Genomic DNA, 19,811 nt, shown 5'->3' on the forward strand with positions numbered 1-19,811 from the left:
TCAGAATCTGCAAATCGGTGATGATTTATTAAATGAATGACGGCACACTGTTCTCGCCCACATAAGCCATCTTTATAGGTTAAACCATCAGTATCAGCAATGCTGGGCCTGAATTACTTTGTTACCATAGTTTGCAGGACTGCACACACCTGCCAAGCCCACTCACAGGGGAAAAACAGTGTTTTGTGGGTCATGTGACTCTTCCACACAAAATGATCCCTATGAGCGCTGCCTGGAGAGAGATGTTCAGAGACGATGATGAACTTTAAAATGCATGAAGAACATAAAAATAAAGCAGCAAAGATTTTTACAAATCAGATAAAAATAAGATAACAGATGAAAAAAAGTCATCGACTGTTTCAACAAACTCAGACGTTTTAAGAATGAAGTATTTTATACTGGAATATTTCTTTCTTTCACCTCTTCTCTTTCTGTTATAGGAGTTTAATATTTTTTAAGCAGAATGTTGCATTTTGTAACTCTAACCTGACGAAAGATCAAAATGTGGAACCACTTCACGATTTTGCGTGTCATCCTTGCGCAGGGGCCATGCTAATCTTCTCTGTATCAATTCCAATTTATCGTATGTGCTGCCTGAGCGAGCACATCCAGCCTGCAGCACAGCCTGCCATTTACTGCCCTGCTGCAGGACGGCCTCGGTAACACGGTGCAGACTCGACGGCTGCAGACGGACCAACGAGTCGACCGAAAGTCAGGAAAGGACCCGTTTTTGTCTCGTTGACGCCAACATTTGAACTGTGAGCATAAACTAGCTCTTGAATTCTTATGAACTTAGTAACAATTAAAGGGGGCGGAGCTTAAGGCCTCTTCAGGACCGGAGGCTTATCACCTCCTCAGTTATTTCAGCTACTAAAGCTGATTTCTTTCAGAGTTAAAGCTGTAAATCTATCAGGTTCTTCATCTGACTGCTCTTCATCAAGTTTCATAAGGATGAGTTTGGTAGTTTTTCTGGAAATGCTAACAGAACAGCAGATCACCTGCCTCCACCTCAGTGTAGCCTCTTATTGGAGTCAATAAGGATGGATCCCAGCAGCGAGGAGGATTCACAGTTTCTTGATTTAGCATCAACAACTTCACATCAGGCCTCATTCACAGTGTACATACACAAATCTGTGTGTAAACTGTGTGTACAAACATTTCACGCACAAATCAGTGGTTCACTTAGGCTCCGCCCCTTTTTAGTTAAAAGGAAATGTTGCCATTAAAACTAATTTCATAAGAATTGAAGAGCTAGTTTATGCTCACAGTTCAAATGTTGACGTCAACGAGACAAAAACGGGTCCTTTCCTGACTCTCGGTCGACTCGTTGGTCCGTCTGCAGCCGTCGAGTCTGCACCGTGTTACCGAGGCCGTCCTGCAGCAGGGCAGTAAATGGCAGGCTGTGCTGCAGGCTGGATGTGCTCGCTCAGGCAGCACATACGATAAATTGGAATCGATACAGAGAAGATTAGCATGGCCCCTGCGCAAGGATGACACGCAAAATCGTGAAGCGGTTCCACATTTTGATGAACGCTCTCTTTCCTCAGGTTAGGGTTACAGATATCTGAGAGACGCTTTGATTTTGTTTGATTTTCGCCTTTCAGGTCGAGTCGGGTTTCAGGCTAACAAACCAAATGTATGAAGACTTCCTGCTGGATCTTGCATGGACCACGCGTCAGTATTTTCATAAAATGCTCGTGCTGGACGTTGTCGCCTACAGTCTAGTTTCTGTCCCGGCGGACGTCTGAGAGTATGCATGTTTTTTTTACTGCATAGACTTCTCATCTCAGGTTGGCTCTGCTTTATTTTATATTCTATTACTCTTTTTTTATTTGAAACTTTAACGTGTAGGTGGGTGCTGGTTTAGCTCAGTTGGATGAGCAGGCGACCCTATGCTGCGTGGCGGAGAGCTGCCGGTTCAAATCTGACCTGTGGCCCTTTGCCGCGTGCCCACTACCTTTTCCTGTCAGTTTTCACTGTTTCTGTCTAAAAAGGCCGAAAAATATATATTTAAAAGAACCAACTTTAGTGTATAGGTGATTCTTTGTGTTAACTCGAGCCACAGTTAATAATAATAATGGATACTTTATTGATCCCCATGGGGAAATTACTTGTTTTTTCTCTGCATTTAACCCATTCACTCAGTGAAGCAGTGGGCAGCCCACTAAGCAGGCGCCCGGGGAGCAGTGTGTAGGGACGGTACCTTGCTCAGGGGTACCTCAGGGTAGCCGTTAAGTGGATTCGAACCGCCGACCTTGCGATCATGGGGCGACCACTTTACCTACTGAGCTGTCCCTGCCCCTAGTCTGGGGGACAGCAATATTCACAACCTCCGTTATTTGAGCCTGGCTTTCTTTTTGTCTTCCTTGTTCCCGGTCATCACCATGGTGGGAACCATTTGGAAAGCTGCGTCTTTTTTGGCCTCCTCCTCTTTTCTCTTTCAGTTTCTGCACTCAGACTTTCTGACGTCAGTGGGGCAGGATTCTCTCTTACATCACTATCATCCCTTTGTCTGCTTCACCTGGAGACAAATATCCTAATATGGGAACTGTGTGCAGGTCATATTCAGACTGTGTGCAGATAACAATAATTCAGATTCTGGGATCATCAGAACTGCTCTGTCAGGGAGGGAAGGGTTAAGTCTGGGGCACAAGTTCAGGCTTCATCCTGAAGAGGAGTTAGGCTCCGCCCCTTTTTAGTTAAAAGGAAATGTTGCCATTAAAACTAATTTCATAAGAATTGAAGAGCTAATTTATGCTCACAGTTCAAATGTTGGCGTCAACGAGACAAAAACGGGTCCTTTCCTGACTTTTAGTCGACTCGTTGGTCCGTCTGCAGCCGTCGAGTCTGCACCGTGTTACCGAGGCCGTCCTGCAGCAGGGCAGTAAATGGCAGGCTGTGCTGCAGGCTGGATGTGCTCGCTCAGGCAGCACATACGATAAATTGGAATCGATACAGAGAAGATTAGCATGGCCCCTGCGCAAGGATGACACGCAAAATCGTGAAGCGGTTCCACATTTTGATGAACGCTCTCTTTCCTCAGGTTAGGGGTTTAAAATGCGACATTCCGCATAAAAAGTATTAAACTACTATAACAGAAAGAGGAGAGGTAAAAAAGAAATATTCCTGTAATGGCAACAATTAAAAAGGGGCGGAGCCAGCTTTCAAACTGGAGACTAAACTTAGGCATCGACTTCTGTAGCTGATCCCAGAGCAGCTGTGTGGATCTGACACTTGTTGTATGTGTGTCTGTTTGTGTCTGTCGGTCTGTCACTCAGTGTCACAGCTGCATTATGTATTCATGATGATGTCACGTTTGGTTTGTCCGACAGTGTAAATTCTCGTGTGTGTGATAAACAGTAAACATGCGAATGTTACAAAGTAACAAAGTAAACTTGGGTTTGTTTAAGCTTTTGTCTGTAATAGAATTTTAAGCTGCCGATCCAGTGACAGAGCAACATAACCCGACGGCACTCGTGTCTCCAAACACGTCCAGGAAGTTCACTTTCTGTTCCAAAGCAGATGTGCTCGTTTTTTACCAAACATCAGCCTGAAGGGAAGCCACAACTCAGCACGGTGTGTTTGTCTTTCTTTTGTCAGTTTGCAGCTTGTATTTTGTGTTGGGCTCAACTGATAGTCCAGAATGTGCTCAGTTAAAGTGTGTAATCGACTACTCAAAGCCTGTTTCACACACTCATTCACATGCATGGAGGGTAACGCAGGCTTAAAGAAACTTGGACGTGGATCGGCCCACCCACCCTCTGATTGGTAGACGACTCTGATTCTCACTTCCTGTTTTACTTTGGCGATCACTCTCTTTGTGCGTCTCTGGTTTTGCTTCGTTTGTGCTCTGATCATTATGTCACCTGTGTTTAATTAGCTTCAGCTCTGTGTTTAAAGTCCTCTCATGCTTTCCTTCGTGCTGTTTGTGTTTTCCTGGAATCTCGTTTTGTTTGTTGGAGTTTGTGGTTTCCTGCTTTTTTTTCCCCTCCAGCTTAATTAAAGCTCAGTTTTTGTTACCAGGCTTGGATCCAGTGTTCTGCATTTTTAATAAACAAAACAACTCGTTCCTCCAATTTCTGCTGATTCGGGTAAAATTAGATTGAAACGCTGATACTCCAGCGCTCTGCTTTACAGCGTGAAAAAACCCTGCACTGAAAATCAGCAAGTGTTACCCTCCTGACCTCTCAGCATCAGCTGTTTCTTTGTTTTTTTAAATAAAGTTGTGCACATTTTTGGTCACATGACTGTTGAAAGTTAACCCAAAACACACGTTTTAAAATGTTGCTCCAGTGAATTATGGGAACAGCTCAAGATCCCGGGTACAGAGCTCGCTCCTGTCACGGACATTAAATATTATATATGCAGGTGCTTGAGTTGATCCTGCCGAGCAGGTGTGGAGTCACTTTATAAGCACGGCTGTTCTGTGATGGTCACGTTTGTTACACACAGTCAAACTTTTGTTACTTAAAATGCAAGAAGCAGGACGTGTGTGTATTTATTATTATTGATCCACTTTCTTCCTGTTCTAAACAATATTTCTTCTCTTCTGTGACTTTTTTAGCTTTGCTTCCTCTGCCCCTCAGTTATTTCGTGATCATGTGATTCTGGTGAATCGTGGGGGAATCTGTTTAAAGCAGCTGCATGTTTTATTTGGTGCGATGTCCTCACGTCTGATGTTTTTCACACTCAGGTATCGGAGGGCTCGAGGAGTTCGTCTTGAAGTCGGCCACGCTGTCCACCTCACCCGCCTGTCCTCCCTTTACCCCGCTCAACTTTGAGGCCACGCCCATTGTCAGGGTTGCCATAGAGCCCAAACATCCAAGTAGGTCTTCGAAGGCGCTCTCACATGTAGTTCATGAAACTAATCTGCTGCTTTGTTAAATTCAGTGAAACCGGAACGTTCACGGAGACCCGACACTGTCTCCTTTCATTTAGTTGGACACGCGTGTGAGTCTGTCTGTCTGCGTGTGTGTGTGTGTGTGTGTGTGTGTGTGTGTGTGTGTGTGTGTGTGTGTGTGTGTGTGAGAGAGTCCCACGCACTGAATTTTGGTATCAGCCAAAAACTCAGCACAGCTGAAGTCAGTCCAGCTGTGCTGATGTATTCAGACCACGAAGCTAAGTTTCACATCATGCTAATGACTCAAATACAGCCGACGGCGTGTTTTACAAACCAGAAATATATAATTCCCCAACAGCCAATGGGAGAGTTCAGTAACACTAACTGGCCCTCTCCTTATTTGTTCTCTGCATGGAGTCAAAGCGTCCGGCTCTGCGCCTCCGTCTGCCCTCAAATGGTGATGATGAGCTTGTGCTGTGTTTCCGATGATCGTGGCGTCAGAGAGAAACCGCCGTGTTAGAGAAACCGAGTCGATCGGCTGAAACATTTCAAACTCCTATCAGTTCACAGTTCTGAGCCCAAATCTGCACCTATTTGTGTATTTGTGTCAACTGTAAACGTAATCGCACCAAACCGAACAAATCTTTATTGAGAGGCTCCACACTGCTCCAAGTCACAGCGTGCACAGCTTCCTAAATGTCAGCTGACATCGATGGTGTGATGAATGAGAGTCACATGACTTGGACTGGAATCAGATTTAAGATGAAAATTTTACGGCTTTGAATTTAACTTTAATACGGACGACTCGAGATGTCACTCGTACTTCAGTTTCTTGACCAGAGACTGGGAATCAATGGACTGTTCATACAATACATCAAGCTGACAGCAGCCAATCACGCTGCACAGGCCGAAGGGAGGAGCATTTGCTAATATTCAGATATTAAAACACTGAAGTCAGCAGAGTCTTGCCAGTTTAAACTCTTTTCTCCTGCAGCAGATGATATCAGCTGTAAATAACGCTTTCGCAGGCACAGCCAGCAGCACTCACAGAGAACAGGAAACTACGACTTCACTTTGATAATGTTTGGTTGTCTGGCAGCACAAGCAGAGCTGTGAATGAGAGGCCGGTGACGTCTGCCCACATCAATCCACACAGAAAAACTCTTTATGTGGGTGCTGCCGGACTCAGGAAGTAAAAAGATTCATACGAAAAGCCGAGCTTCACCGCTGCTCTGGTCAAATTCAATTCATTGCAACTTTATTTACACAGCGCCAAATCACAACAACAGTTGCCTCAAGGCGCTTTATACTGTAAGGTAAAGACCCTACAGTAATACAGAGAAAAGCCCAACAATCATATGACCCCCTATGAGCAGCACTTTGGCAACAGTGGGAAGGAAAAACTCCCTTTTAACAGGAAGAAACCTCCGGCAGAACCAGGCTCAGGGAGGGGCGGGGCCATCTGCTGCGATTGGTTGGGGTGAGAGAAGGAAGACGGGATAAAGACATGCTGTGGAGCAGAGACAGAGGTTAACACCAGTTAGGTCCAGTCAGGTTTGAGAGTGTGTTCCTCGTTGTGTAGACGTTCCGACCGCTCACACAGCCGAATCGATGATTGTGTTTCCACCTCGTTTGTTTGTGACAGGCGAGATGCCAAAGCTGGTGCGCGGGATGCGCTTGTTGAACCAGGCCGACCCCTGTGCCGAGGTTCTGATCCAGGAAACCGGAGAACACGTTCTGGTCACTGCTGGCGAGGTTCATCTGCAGCGCTGCCTGGACGACCTGAGAGAGCGGTCAGTGTGCGTGCGTGCATGTGTGTCTGCCTGTATGCTGATGTTAGGCATGTAAAGTGTTCATGTTCACTCGTGAACACTTGTTAAAGAAACCTGCTCTGCTTTGGCTCACTTCCTGTCCCTGCGCTGAATGTTCATGTATGAACATAGTAACAGGTCAGTGTGTGCAGCAACCTCTGTGAGCTTCAGAATGCTCTAAATACTCAGTTTATTCCATGTTTTCCTACATTTGGCTCCATATGATGTCACAGAGGGGGATATCTTTATATGGTCATCTCATACAACAGTCACCCAATCAGCCAATCAGTGATACCGTGGGTTCATTATTATTGTCTTTCTGCATGCTGCCTTTGACTGACATGATTAAGTCATTGAGGATATTTCTAATCATTTCTGTGCTGATTACATTCACTTGTGTGTCTTTTGGCTTCCATACAGTCATTTTGTTTTAAACTCAGAGTAACTGAGCTCATCCTTTAACAACATCAAATGTCTACATCAGTGATTTCTAGTGTTTCTAATGCTGGCATAATAATTACAGTTCGTCTCTGGGCTTCGACTCCCATGAAAAATCTGTTTTACGTTCCATTTAAGGAACATTTAGGAAAAGTCTCATCAGAGAAAACATTTTCATGCATCTGTGTCATCGTGCTTAGATTACTATAATACCCAGTTAACTTAATTATTATGTCTAAGAATCAAAGGATGGTGCAGGTAGTGAGCAGAATAGGTCAACTTGAAGCTTTATCCAAGAGGTCACTCTGACTATAATTTATTTATCTGAGCATAAAGACAAAAAGGGAAACCAGCTCTGCTCAGGTTAACAAGGCTGGGTGCACTAATCCAGTTCCTGTGGTTCTTTGAAGCCTTGGAATAATCAGACCATCCAAACTCTTCACGCAGATTATTCTGCATGTATGTGGTCGCTGATTTATATGCACAGTAAAAAATCTGCTCAGCATCCGTGTGATTGGAGAAATTCTCCAATATGGCTGCTAACCAATCAGATTACGTTCTGATAATATCCAGAGAGCGAGGTGGCTGAAGGAGCAGTGAGTGATGGGCGAGTAGTCGCCACGATCATCATTTTTATCATAATTTAATCTAAATTCATTTAGTTTTGTTCCAATAAATCTTGTGAGATTAGCACAGAGTGGGTGTGAACTTGATTCAGAGTTGTTGGTGAGAGTCGCTGCGCACGGTTTACAAAGCGTGACGTGTGCTCTTCTCGTCTCCATGACAAACACGGGAGCTTCCTCCCTCACACCCTGATCGTCAGTGAAAGATCAAGAACAAGGAGCTTACGTCTGATTGGATCCCCCCCAAACTGGTCCCGCCTCTCTATACAACTTAATTAATTCTGATTGGATCTCGTCGCCCCGGAACATTGTCGTCTCGTTTTTATTCATCGACAAAAGTGCTGAAACATTTCATCACAGGTTTTGTGTATTCGGGGTTTGTTTGTTTGTTTGTTCAGAAAAAAAGAAAATGATCAGTCAACAAACGAAAGCTATGGTGAGACGTGGGCGGAGTTTCTGATGATAGGTCAGCATGTGTGCAGCAACCTCTGAGAAAGGCTTCAGGATGTGTCCGTCTTATTTTAGTTGATTATTGCGGCGTCTTCTGTCTCCATGATCGACAATAACCTCCACCTAGACTGTGAGCCAAGAAATGATCACCATGAAGTAAAGTCCCACTTTTCAGAAAGTCTGACTTGGACTGCGTTGGTATTAATAACCGTGCTCCTCACGTGGCGTCTGCTGTCCCAGTATTCAATTTTTATATTTCTCCATATCTGACTTTTTCTGTCTCGGTCATATCGATCGTCTGCGTTTGTGTGCTCTCCTGCTCGCGTCTGCTGTTGCGTAGTGCAGGTTGAGCACAGTGTGTGTTCGTATACTGAGCGACTCACATCTGAGGCACAGAGCTGATCTGTTTCCAATTCCAGCCCATCATTATCTGGCTATCATTACGTATTGACTGCTGCTCCTGTCCGTCTGGACGCTGCCAGCCTCCTCAGAAGAACAGTGCGAGCTCATTGACCGGCACATAGATTATTTTCACAGGGGAAATTTGGTGTCGCTGCTGCGGCCTCACAAAATCACCCGAGAATGAGTTTAGAGATGGCGTTTCCAGAAAACCTGAACACAAGACCCGCCTGTAACATTAAACCACGGCTGTGTGGCAGGTAGTAAACACACTGGAGCCAGTTACAAGTTTAAAAAGGTGCTTTTTTCTGTGGGCAGCAACACGACCTCATTTTAACCCAAGAGTGCAAACACAAACAGAAATAATCCATCCACCGATTCCTGAACCCGGCAGGCCAGTGCCAAACTCTTCTACTTCTATTGTTTCATGGTGTCGCAAAATAAACAGTTTACAACAATATCTTTCATGGCTTGATGGTCAGTGTAGAGGCTACATTAATTTCTTAAAGTTCAATAAAGCTGAAGATCCTGTTGAGGTTTTTCAAAATAAACTGAAATGATGACAAACAGAAGGACCAGTCCAAACAAATCGAGGACCTTATTCCTAAACGAGGGGCTGCCTCTGTAGCACGGACATGGGTTGGTTATGAAACATCTGACACTGCAAATTACGCAGGAAACCGGCCCCCACCAAACCTCTGCTACCACCAACGGAAGAATCACGTGACAGTAAGGAGAGAGTTTACGGCTGAGAAGCAAAGAAGAGCCGTCAGGTGCTCCAAATAAACCTCCCACTCAAACATTAGAACGGGCGTTTCCCCGCAGCACGCCGTGTAATAAATACCCACAAAGAAAATGGCAACCATCCCAACTTATGTCTAAAAATATGTAGTTCAATCCATCGGTCAAAACACTCGACTCCAGGCACACGACGCCCAGCTGAAAACACTTCACACAAGTCGAGCTGCCCGAGATTCACAGAATTCACCGAAAATGTAAATTTTTGTGGTTTATATCGTTATAAATGTCATATGAGATTTTGGTCATATCGCACAGCCCTATCAGTTGGGGTCTGATCCGGGATCAGAGAGGACAGCAGAGATGTCACAGTGAAAACCTGCAGTGTGCAGGTGTGACTGCAACAGGCCGCACTTATTCCCCTCAGAGACTCGTGACCTCCTTTCAAACATCTTCTGCATGTCAGTGTTATAAAACCACACGAGCTGAGACTGAAGGAGTCACCTGGATGATGATGAAGCGTTTCTCCCACTGAAAACGTCCAGATGAAAAGAATCGACGTTTGGCATCTACGTACCTGGATGACTGAGCATCGAGACATTAAAACAGCCTGGATTTGCCACGTCTGTGTGATCAACAAAGAAGTGTGTCCTGTTTTTGTGTAACTTTGATGACTGTGCCGTGAAGCAGGATCATTTTAGGTACCCAGTATCCTCACCCGTAGATTTCCTGTACATCGTCTAATCGGCTTTTTGTACATCGCTGAGATTGTACGACGGGATGCTGTTTGCAGTGTGTAAAGCGTGTTTTCATCGGTTTATTTTTACTCAGTTTTTATGCGTAAGAACAGTTGCTCTGTGTTCATTAATCTCGGTTCTTGTCATCTCAGCGGGGAACAGAAATCCATCAGTTAGAGAGAACTGCCGCTCTCCGCGCACGGCTGCTCAAATGATAACACAACATCTTCGATATTTAGCAGTGTGTAATTTTGCGTTTGAAGTCGTCTGTTTATTCCAGACATGAATTGCAAGTCACTGAAAGCTGTTGCATGGATGCTGTCCATGACAGGCTGAGCAGGTTAGGTGGAAGCTTTTAAGGTCTAAACAGGAGAAACTAGATGAACAGTGTCCCTTTATTTCACAGTAATTAGTAAAATTACACACTATTTGTGCTTCCTGACCATTTAAACATTTATATTTCAGAAAAAGTGAATTATAAAGTAGCCAATGAACGAGTAGGTTTATTTGTCATTAGATCAGAATGATTTCCTGCACAGCTGTAACGATGCAGATGCCGTTAAAGCCAGTATCTGCAGCAATCTAAAGCATCGCATTTACACTCAGTGCATTTATCAAGACACATCACATCTTTTCTTCTGAGAGTTTTAACCTTGTTAAACCAGAATTCACAGGCAGCACGACGTGCTCTTTCCTGTGATGCCATTATCTCCGATGTTCAGCTTTTTCCATTAAGGCTCAACATCCATAAATCCATTTAGGATGCATAAAAATAGCTCTTTATAACTTTGTGCCTCGCTATCATCAGTTCTCATTATCAGTTTTCCTTCCGTGTCGGATTTAATCCGGTGACAGATGTCTGCACATCCGTGGTAAAACCAAACTGTTAATTCAGTCTGTTCTGTTATCATGCGGCTTTGCTAAAATACAAATGTACACCCCAACGTTAAAATAGCCTGGCCAGGTTCCCCTCGTGCTGTCACAACACCTCGGATCCATCGAGGCGGGGACTCCTCGGATCGCTGAAGGTGTCCCGTGGTGTCGCTCGCCTTCGCTTTAGCAGCAGATCCTTTAGATCAGGGGTGGGGAACTCCAGGCCGCAGCTTTTAGATGTGTCCTTGATCCATCACAGCTGATTTAAATGAGCTCCTCAACATGTCTTGAAGTTCTCCAGAGGCCTGGTAATGAGCTAATCATTGGATTCAGGTGTGTTGACCCAGAGTGAGATCTAAAACCTGCAGGACTCCGGCCCTCGAGGCCTGGAGTTGGACACCCGTCTCAAAGTATCAGACAGTAGATCTCAGTAGGTCCTTGGTTGCTCCGAGATCTGAGAAATTTGGGGGCTAAGTCAACAATAGAGACTCTGAAACTATTTCTGAGAAATGTTTGCACGGTGGCACAATGAACACGGCTGCTGTTATCAGTTAATGTGGCTCCTGCAGTCGTGGTTAAGCAGGTGTGTCAGAGTTACATGAATGCTGAATGAATCCCATCGAAGGCAAATTTGTCTTTACATGGTCAGGACAACATCAAGTTTCAGCTTGATGTTTCTGGGTGGCCGTTACAGTCCTGTGCAAAAGTTTTGAGCCAGCTGTTATTTCTCTGGATTTTGTTTGGAGGTTTATTGAGACCTGAGCAAACCTACCTGGAAACACAGGTACGATCAGCTGAAGGTGCATCTCTCCTGTCAGGTCTCTGCTGGATTGTCTTCCTGTTTAAGTAAATGCGTTTCAGAAGATGTTTAGGCCTTGCACATTATTCATTTTCATCTTCAGATTTTTTTAAGGAACCGCTGCACGCCAGTGTCGGGATGTGCCGAATTCTTAGCTAACAGCTCCGTGGGAATCACCTGTTTGGGGCAAAAATACTATTTTATGTCAGACTGTGTTATCTTTGGCATTTTTTATCGATCCAGTTAAAGAAATTGGAATCAGTGATGTGTTTTTGTGACAGCCTGCTAGTAATAAAGTGTTTTTAAAGTCTTGACTTTAAAAAGCTGAAAATGAGTCAATGTTCAAAGGAAACCTTAAAAGAGCTCCGGAAAGCTGGAAAATTGTTTCTCAAGACAAATTAAAAAACTCAAAGGAAGCAAAATATAAAGAAATGAGGGGCGGCTCAATACTTTTGCACAGTATTGTACATGTGCTTCATATGTAATTCCATTATTTTTAATCTTGTGCTCTCACGAGGACAGATTATAATTAAATGCCTGAATAACATTATCCATGTACAGGAAACAGTACCTGCTGTTACAGGTAAATCTGCACATTCGAAGTGTTTGGAGTGTTTATCTGCTCAGAGATTGGATCAGAGGGCGCAGCAGCAGCTATACGAGAGCTAGCTAACAGTGCTGAGAGGACCCGTCACTGGCTGTGGGTGAAAAGGGCTGACATCACTTGGGCAGCTATGGCAGTCAGCGAACCGCGAGAGAAAAGAAAATATTTGCTCTTCTTCCCTTTTCTGGGAGGCAGTGAGGAGGTAGAGTGTACAGCCTGATCCGGCGGGGAGGTGTGGCCCCCCTCCAGCTCTCCTGTCGTGTCCCTTTTGTCTTACTCCTCTCTTTCACCTTTTCTATCCCTTTGAAGAAGTGAGGCTCCATAAATGTTAAAGAGGTAAGTATTATCTCTCAGTTGAAGTGAATAGATAGAAAATAAACTGTAGAAAACTAAAAGAAGAAGTGAAATAACAAGTCAACATAAACCAGAGACACTCCGGGGCCTGATCAGCCCTGGCAGGGCCTCCTTGGATGAGGGTGTCTGGTGATAACGGCCGAAACACCCGATGAATCCAAGGTCCACTGCTGACGATGTGTCCCAAACCTTAATATGATAACCTAGATCAGATCTCTAATCCCCCAAAAATGGGAGATTGGCCTGGGTAAAAGACAGAAAGCTGAGGCACGCACTGATGTGTGCTGCTGGTAAAGTTTCTGGGCTGCCTTTCCTCATAACAGCCTCAAGATGCTCGCCATTTAACGCAATGCACAATCAGGGACTGCAACATCTAGTGCTTTTACTGAATCACCAAAGAATAGAATATAACTTGTGGTGAGAACATGAAGTAGCAGATGGTCACAGTCAAGTGACCGGTTAAGATTCCCGTCGTGATGAAAGTCTGTTCGCCGGTCGTGTTTTCGTAGGTTAGACATTTGCAAAGCTAATGTTTCAGTGGGGCGAATGTTTCGTGCCTGCGGCGCATGTTATCGTCGGGTCTTCAGCGGGAGCCTGTCACCATAGCAACCAGGAAAACTCAGTTTCTGTATTTGAACCCAAACCGTGAACTTTCATTACTCAAACCTGCCCATCCATCCCTGTCTCATTACTGGAGCCAGTGTCCAGTCTAAACCTGACCGAGCAGATTTACTAAGTAAACGTAAACTGTGTGATGCTGTGTGTGGGATTCGCACTTTTTAACTCTAACTTCATGTTACCTTATATGCAGCAGAGCCTATTTGTTGTATAAAATTAAATTCGAGCACAGAAATGTTACAGGACAGTGAGGAAGCTGATGCAAACACACCCGTGTCCCTGAAAGTCTTCTGCCATGTGTTTAGTGATGACATCATCCTCAGCCTCCGAATTCAGGGTTTTACTGAATGTGCTTACTTACCAGAAGCACAAGAATCGATTTGTAAAAGCAACGAAGAGGCCGTGGAGATCGATTGAACGAAAACAGGTCTGAATAAAACCCCCGCAGACACAGTAAGACATAAACTGCAAGCAAATGATTCAGCAGAGCAAGTTTTTCTCAAGGACCTCTCTCCGCTTGGCTCCAGTCACTGGCCTGTCTCCCAGATCCTGCCTGAACATGCTCCATCACAGGGACATCATTACTCCAGCGATGAGTGCTGCATTGTTTTCACCAGACCTCAGGCGGGCAGTCAGGCTGGAGAGCCTGAATTTTCTCATCACCTCAGAGATTCTTTTTCCTGCTGCTCTCAGACGGCTCTCAGAGCTATTTGGCTCCAGGTGGCCTATAATGTGACTCGGGAGTGACTCCCATCCAGCCGCTCCGCCGTGTAGGCCTGATTGCTGAGAGCCAAAGAGAGGAACGGGCCCCTCTCGGGGTATCCCGTCCCTGCAGAGGAGCGCTCGGGCTGCGGAGAGGTCGCCGCCTTCATCGCAGACACATGCTGGATATGAAGAATCTTGTCTGGTGGCAAATCATCGAGTAGTAAAGCTGGATGAGCGAGGGTTCGGCGGGCAGCGGAGCGTGTCGCTCACCGTGTGATCGGGGCACGCTGCCACATTTGTTGGCGTTTTTCTGGCAGGCGCTGTTTCAGGACCTGGGAAAAGAATGGTAGGACCCGCTGGGGGGGGGGGGCAGTTTCAGCTGGTGGCCTTCGTGGTCAATCACACGTGCCCTTCTGATGGTTTTTAAAAGGCACCTCCTCCCTGTAATATCGCAGGCCCGACTCTGTGCGGCGTCTGTGGAGCTGAACTCACACAAATGTGTTTTTCAGAGTTTTGATGTTTTGCGTCTGCAGACGAGGACCTGAGTACAGATCCAAGTTCAGGCTCAGGTTTTAAGAACCTCCTGTTTTTGTGGATCGATTTTAGATTTAGAATAACAGGAAAAACAACAACGTTGTTGCGCGTTGTGTCCAGTCACACAACAGTGTTGTTGTTGCTGCACGGCTGCAGCGGCGTGCAGCTATCAGCGACGTGTTTTCAGGTGGGTCGCCCACATGCATTATATCGGTGTACCAGGTCATCGTCTTTCAGTGCGTCAGTAACCGCCCGCTTTGTGCGCCACAGTTGTCACGTTGCTGCTTTGTCCTTTTTTGGGGGGGTTCTTGTGTTCCTATTGGCCGACACACTCACTCATATTCTGAGCTTCCTGTCATAGCAGACAGCTCGCTCCGGTCCTGTCAAACGTTTCGCTTCAGGCCGGCTGCTCGGCTCGCTGTTGGGTTTAAGCTCCGGCTCCGCCATGTTGGATGCAGAGTCTGCAGGGCGGCTCTGACTGGAACCAGTCCAGGAGATGGTGTCTAATGGTTGTGGTGTTTTACATACTGGTACACAAAGGCTGACGTGTGCCTGGAACGGCACGTGGTGCAGTTCATGGGTGCAGCTGTCGGACGTTAGAGGAGGACTTTTCATACTTTGCGCCTCACCTCTGCCCCGCTGCTGTGGCTCGTGGGCAGCACCCGGCCCACTGTGTCAGTGCTCTGAAAGCGTGGCATCAAACAACACTGCATACACCATTTTCACTCATGCACTCAGCTGCTCCTCTGATCGTGCTGACTGCACACACCACGCTTGGCCTGAATTCCTCTTTGGGTTTCTTTCATGTAACTGTGTTTCTGTGCGTCTTCTGGTTTGTTGCCGCCCGGTTTGTGTCACAGAGTAAATATTTATATTCTTTAAAATGTTATTATCGATTATATTTTATAATTATTTAGCAGGAGAATGCAAATCTGTCACCTGTGAGCCACACTGATCTGAGTTTGCACCTCCAACAGCTCCTGACGTCAGAGCGCACCGAGCTGTGTTTTCAAATCGGCCTCTGTTTATTTGGTTTTTGCCTTTTCCACCGTTTGCTCCACCCAGGCTTTGAGTTTCATGGATAAATGTTTTATGATTGCTTCAGCCTTGGTGCTACTTAAGGACGCACTCCTGCAGACACTGATTGTAAGAGCTCAAGTCGAAAGCACAATGCACTCTCACTGACCGACGAGTAAAATCACTTTGGATGATGTAACACTGCAAGAAAATACCCCATACAGTACACACACACACACACACACGTTGGGTATTCATATCTTGTGGGGACAGCCCTTATCCTAACCAGGGATTGTAGCATCTCGTCCTTTTATTACATATAAAGATGAAAGCTCTGGATCTCCATGGTTGGTTTGTTCTGTTCTTTGTGTGTCTGAGCTACTTTTTTACAGCACTTTAGTCAACCTGTTTTTAAAAGTGCTTATAAATAAATTGATTGATTGATCTCTTCTTTGCTGGCGGGGTTGGGGGGTTCTTGGCTTTGTGCGGCGGGTCCGTCAGCGCAGAGTCGCTCATGAGGCTCGCTCCGCGCTGCCTGTTGCTCTGATTTTGTGGGATTCCAGCTGAGGAAACGAGGCCGCGTGCAGCGCTGCTGCTGCTATGTTTAGAGCCGAGGCCAGACAGCTCGGGACAGAGATGGCAGAGCAGGACGGCGGATCGCTGACCGGCCAGCTGGCTGCCTGCTTGGCTCAGATGAAGGCTGATTGGCTGGATGGATGGCTCGATCATTGGCTTACATTTTGGCTGGTGATGTGACTTGATGGCGAGCTACCTGCTTCATAAAGTGTCTGATTGGCTGGCTGGGTGACTTGTTGATGTGTCGGCAGCCTGAGCCCTCCACGTAAGCGCTGGCACGCAGCGCATCACGTTCAGAATAAGGTCAGCGCTGTTCTCTGCCACACGGGCGAGCACAAGACTGTGACATCACAGCTCCACCGCTGCGAGGGGATTATCCCCACACCCCACCCTCTCCCATCAAAACTAGGTCAGGTGCCCAGTCTTCAGTGCTTATGGGCACCAGTGATCGATAATTCAGCGCACACACACACACACACACACACAGAGCTGTACGTTTTCAATTTGGCGTTTTCACAGAAACTTTTCAAGTGTTCATTAAGTGAGATGGCGAGCAGCAGGGATTACCTGTTACCGTGGATAACTGGATTAAACGAGGAAGTATCCCCGCTGTCTCGGTGCCGCTGCTAATTCAGCACAAATATAAACACAGGCGTGTTTTTCAGAGTGACCCAGTGACCCCGGGGTCAGCCAGGAAGCATCTGTGTTGTTCAGTAAAGCCTCTAATGCAGACGGGCAGACTAATGAGTGCGATTGTCCTCTGCAGCCTGCTGGTGGAGGACCTCAGCGGGTATAAATGATGTTAGAGAAACACTTTGTGTCCTTGCTGCGGCACTCGGGCTCTGACTCATTTCTACTGAACACCCAAATCTTTAAAATGCCCCACAAATCATTTTATTATTGGAAAGACGGCTCTGCGCCGCTCCACACGCGTGACGTGAGGGGAGCAAGCGGTCGTCTCAGTGTACGGCCCAAATGCACATCGCAGGATCCAACGTCATCGAATGTCACAAGAACGAACAAGCGCGCAGTAAAATGATCAAAGAGAAAAGGAGGATGTCCATCACCTCTGAGATCCTGGTGACATTTCTTTGAGCAGCTCTGCGTCTCGTTGCTGGTTTATAAGCTGCGACTCAACGTTAGCAGCAAAGCGTCTGATAGGCCGGACAGATTCTCTCTACCTGCGTGCAGCTTTCTGAGGTGTCGTGTTTTTGTGTTCGCTCTGTCAGCCGGATCTGAAAGAATATTTCATATTAATTGGAGTTTCTTTAAACTCGTGGCTGTGACAGTAATTACAGACTCCAAAGACGTTTCTCTTAACGCCGTCTCGTCCCGTTGGAGAGGAGCTTTCATTCGCACCGTCACCTGCAGAGTCTGTACGAGCGTAAAACACCAACGGGAACATTTTGTATCCCGGCGACTTTTCCTCACTCCGAGTTTCATCTTTGCTTTAATTTTAATTACACTCAGTTTCACACAGGTGTGGTTTTTTCTATTCTTGGCTCTGAATGATGTCACAGGAGGGCGTCCTCATACAGTTCAGCACAGTTTACAAACCGTGAGGAGCAGCCAATCAGAAGAAAGTTGGCTTACAGGGAGGCTTATTTCAGATCAGATACATAAGGGTTGTTTGGGGCCGTGAATCATGCAAAGCTACTGTAGTGGAGCGACTCATTCCACTTTTTTAAATCCTCTTCCATCCTGTAGCAGGAAGCATCACTTGTGCCATTGTAGAGTTTCACCTTACAGTTTAAAGTGCTTTGAGCTTGTGATTTGGTGCTTTGTCAATAGAAAAGAATTGAAGTATCGGATCGATTACGTCAGACTTTTGTGAACACCCACTTGATGACCCCAGAGGATGAAGGTGAAGATTTAAAAAAGTTTCATTTTTGGCCGTATTTTATTTTCCATTACGGCTAAAGTGACTCTATGCAGACGATTCATGTTGTTTTCTGGAAATCAGCCCACACCTCAGATGTTCGGAGGAGATTTTATTGAAAGTATCATCCCAGAAATATGTGGGTATTTGTTTGGATGACGGACAGAGTGCAGAGTTTTTATTATTGAGATATTTTAATCTTATTTAGCTCCTTATTCTTGGAATAACCTTCAGAGCACATTGAAGCTGAATGCTTGCGTCTCCCTGCAGAGTGCAGAGCTCTCATAAAGACTTCTGTAAATGACAAGTTTTCACTGTGTCTTGTTTTTTACGTGTTCTTGTGTTTGATTTATTCTGCCTTGAAAAACGACGTTAGTCTGAAGGACTTCCTGGTTAAATGGGTCCAGATGTTGTGTTTGAAAAACGTGCTGCTCATAGGGGTCATGTGATTGTTGGGTTTTTCTCTGTATGTGTTATTGTAGGATCTACCGCACAATATGAAGCGCCTCGAGCGACTGTTGTTGTGATTTGGCGCTGTGTCAATAAAACTGAATTGAATAAAACATGAAATCGTCATCAGATGGCGGTCCGAGGTTTTCAGTTCTGATGTGTTTGACCTGTGAGCAGCCGAATCCTGTCGCCCCGTTGCCTTTGGGCGACAGCCATGGCCTGTGTCTGTTCTCTATCTGCAGACTGTCAGACTGGCTGATTATGAAAACAGAGAACAGCCTCCACTCTTCTTTTTTTTTAAAGGTTTGCTAAAATCGAGATCAGCGCGTCTGAGCCCATCATCCCGTTCAGAGAGACGGTGGTTCGTCCTCCCAAAGTGGACATGGTGAACGAGGAGCTGGGCAAGCAGCAGAAAGTCGCCATCATTCATCAGGTGAGTCGCTGAGCTGGAGGCCAGGGTAGTGTATGAAATCTGTGATTCAGCTCTACTGTCTGCTGACGGAGTTTAAAAACGTTCAGCGTTGCTCTGAGGAGAAGAATCCGGAAGGAAAGGGGCGGATTTATCACATTTCCAGATAATCAGTGTTCTCGTGTGGCTGTTTCCAGGTCAAAGAAGAGGCCTCTCAGGGTCGATCGTCCGACACCCTACACCTGGACTCCAGCGGCCTCGTTACCCTCACCACCCCCAACAGGCTGGCCACAGTTGGCGTCAGGGCGATACCTCTGCCACAGGGTAAGACCCAGGCACGCGAGCGCGCTGAGAGGCTGCGGGCGGGGCGTGTGCCACGTCTGAGGGCAAAAGTGTTTGTAGCTCTTGGTCTGTGAGAACGAGGACACGCGCTCTGAGTCAGGCATTTATTGTTTACATGGAAACCGCGAGAAGGTCAAACCCTGCCCACCTTTCCACCTCCACACCTGGTAACGATCTCCTGGTTCACTGTCAGGAAGTCGCCCGAACGTGCAGCTCTTTGTTTGAACCAAGAAAACAAAAGTCAGAAAACATTCAGTGAGCATCTTAAAGAGTGAACATCACTCCAGTGAACATCAACGATGGCAGATTTTCATCTCTTCATCAAACAAACAAAGAATGTAGAAACAGAGACTGTACGTAAAAGATGGACATGGGCTCCATGGCATTAGTGGTTGTTTTGTGGATGACATCACAGTCTTGGTTTATTAGAACGAGAAACTCGGGACACTTTGTGTTTACACTGTACGACTGTCTGTCAGCGAGTGGCCCCATCACGAGATCAAACCGGAACCGAGAACATAAACTCGTCTCAGCACATTTTAAACATTTATTTCATCTAGGAACTATTTTCTGTACCAAACCGCACCCACCGCCGGATCACAGGATGCGTGCTTG

The 19,811-nt window shown here is 46.0% G+C and overlaps 1 protein-coding gene and 3 non-coding genes across 4 annotated transcripts in view; 3 read left to right on the top strand and 1 right to left on the bottom strand.

Annotated features, from left to right (window-relative positions):
- efl1 (elongation factor like GTPase 1) overlaps positions 1-19,811 on the top strand; it is a 77,356-nt gene that overhangs the window by 50,433 nt on the left and 7,112 nt on the right. Inside the window, exons 15-18 of the mRNA XM_085400626.1 lie at positions 4,694-4,825; positions 6,486-6,633; positions 18,749-18,878; positions 19,052-19,178. Of these exons, the coding sequence (XP_085256752.1) occupies positions 4,694-4,825; positions 6,486-6,633; positions 18,749-18,878; positions 19,052-19,178 (537 nt within the window). The remainder of the gene's footprint in view (positions 1-4,693; positions 4,826-6,485; positions 6,634-18,748; positions 18,879-19,051; positions 19,179-19,811) is intronic.
- Positions 500-606, bottom strand: LOC146678066 (U6 spliceosomal RNA). The gene has a single exon (XR_014912663.1). It is a non-coding gene; the product is annotated as a U6 spliceosomal RNA (small nuclear RNA).
- Positions 1,419-1,525, top strand: LOC146678067 (U6 spliceosomal RNA). Its single transcript, XR_014912660.1, has one exon. It is a non-coding gene; the product is annotated as a U6 spliceosomal RNA (small nuclear RNA).
- LOC146678068 (U6 spliceosomal RNA) lies at positions 2,915-3,021 on the top strand. Its single transcript, XR_014912661.1, has one exon. It is a non-coding gene; the product is annotated as a U6 spliceosomal RNA (small nuclear RNA).

This window comes from Rhamphochromis longiceps, linkage group LG1 (assembly GCF_057381845.1).
Source record: "Rhamphochromis longiceps isolate RC_006_pf linkage group LG1, R_longiceps_female_GT1.1, whole genome shotgun sequence".
NCBI lineage: Eukaryota > Metazoa > Chordata > Actinopteri > Cichliformes > Cichlidae > Rhamphochromis > Rhamphochromis longiceps.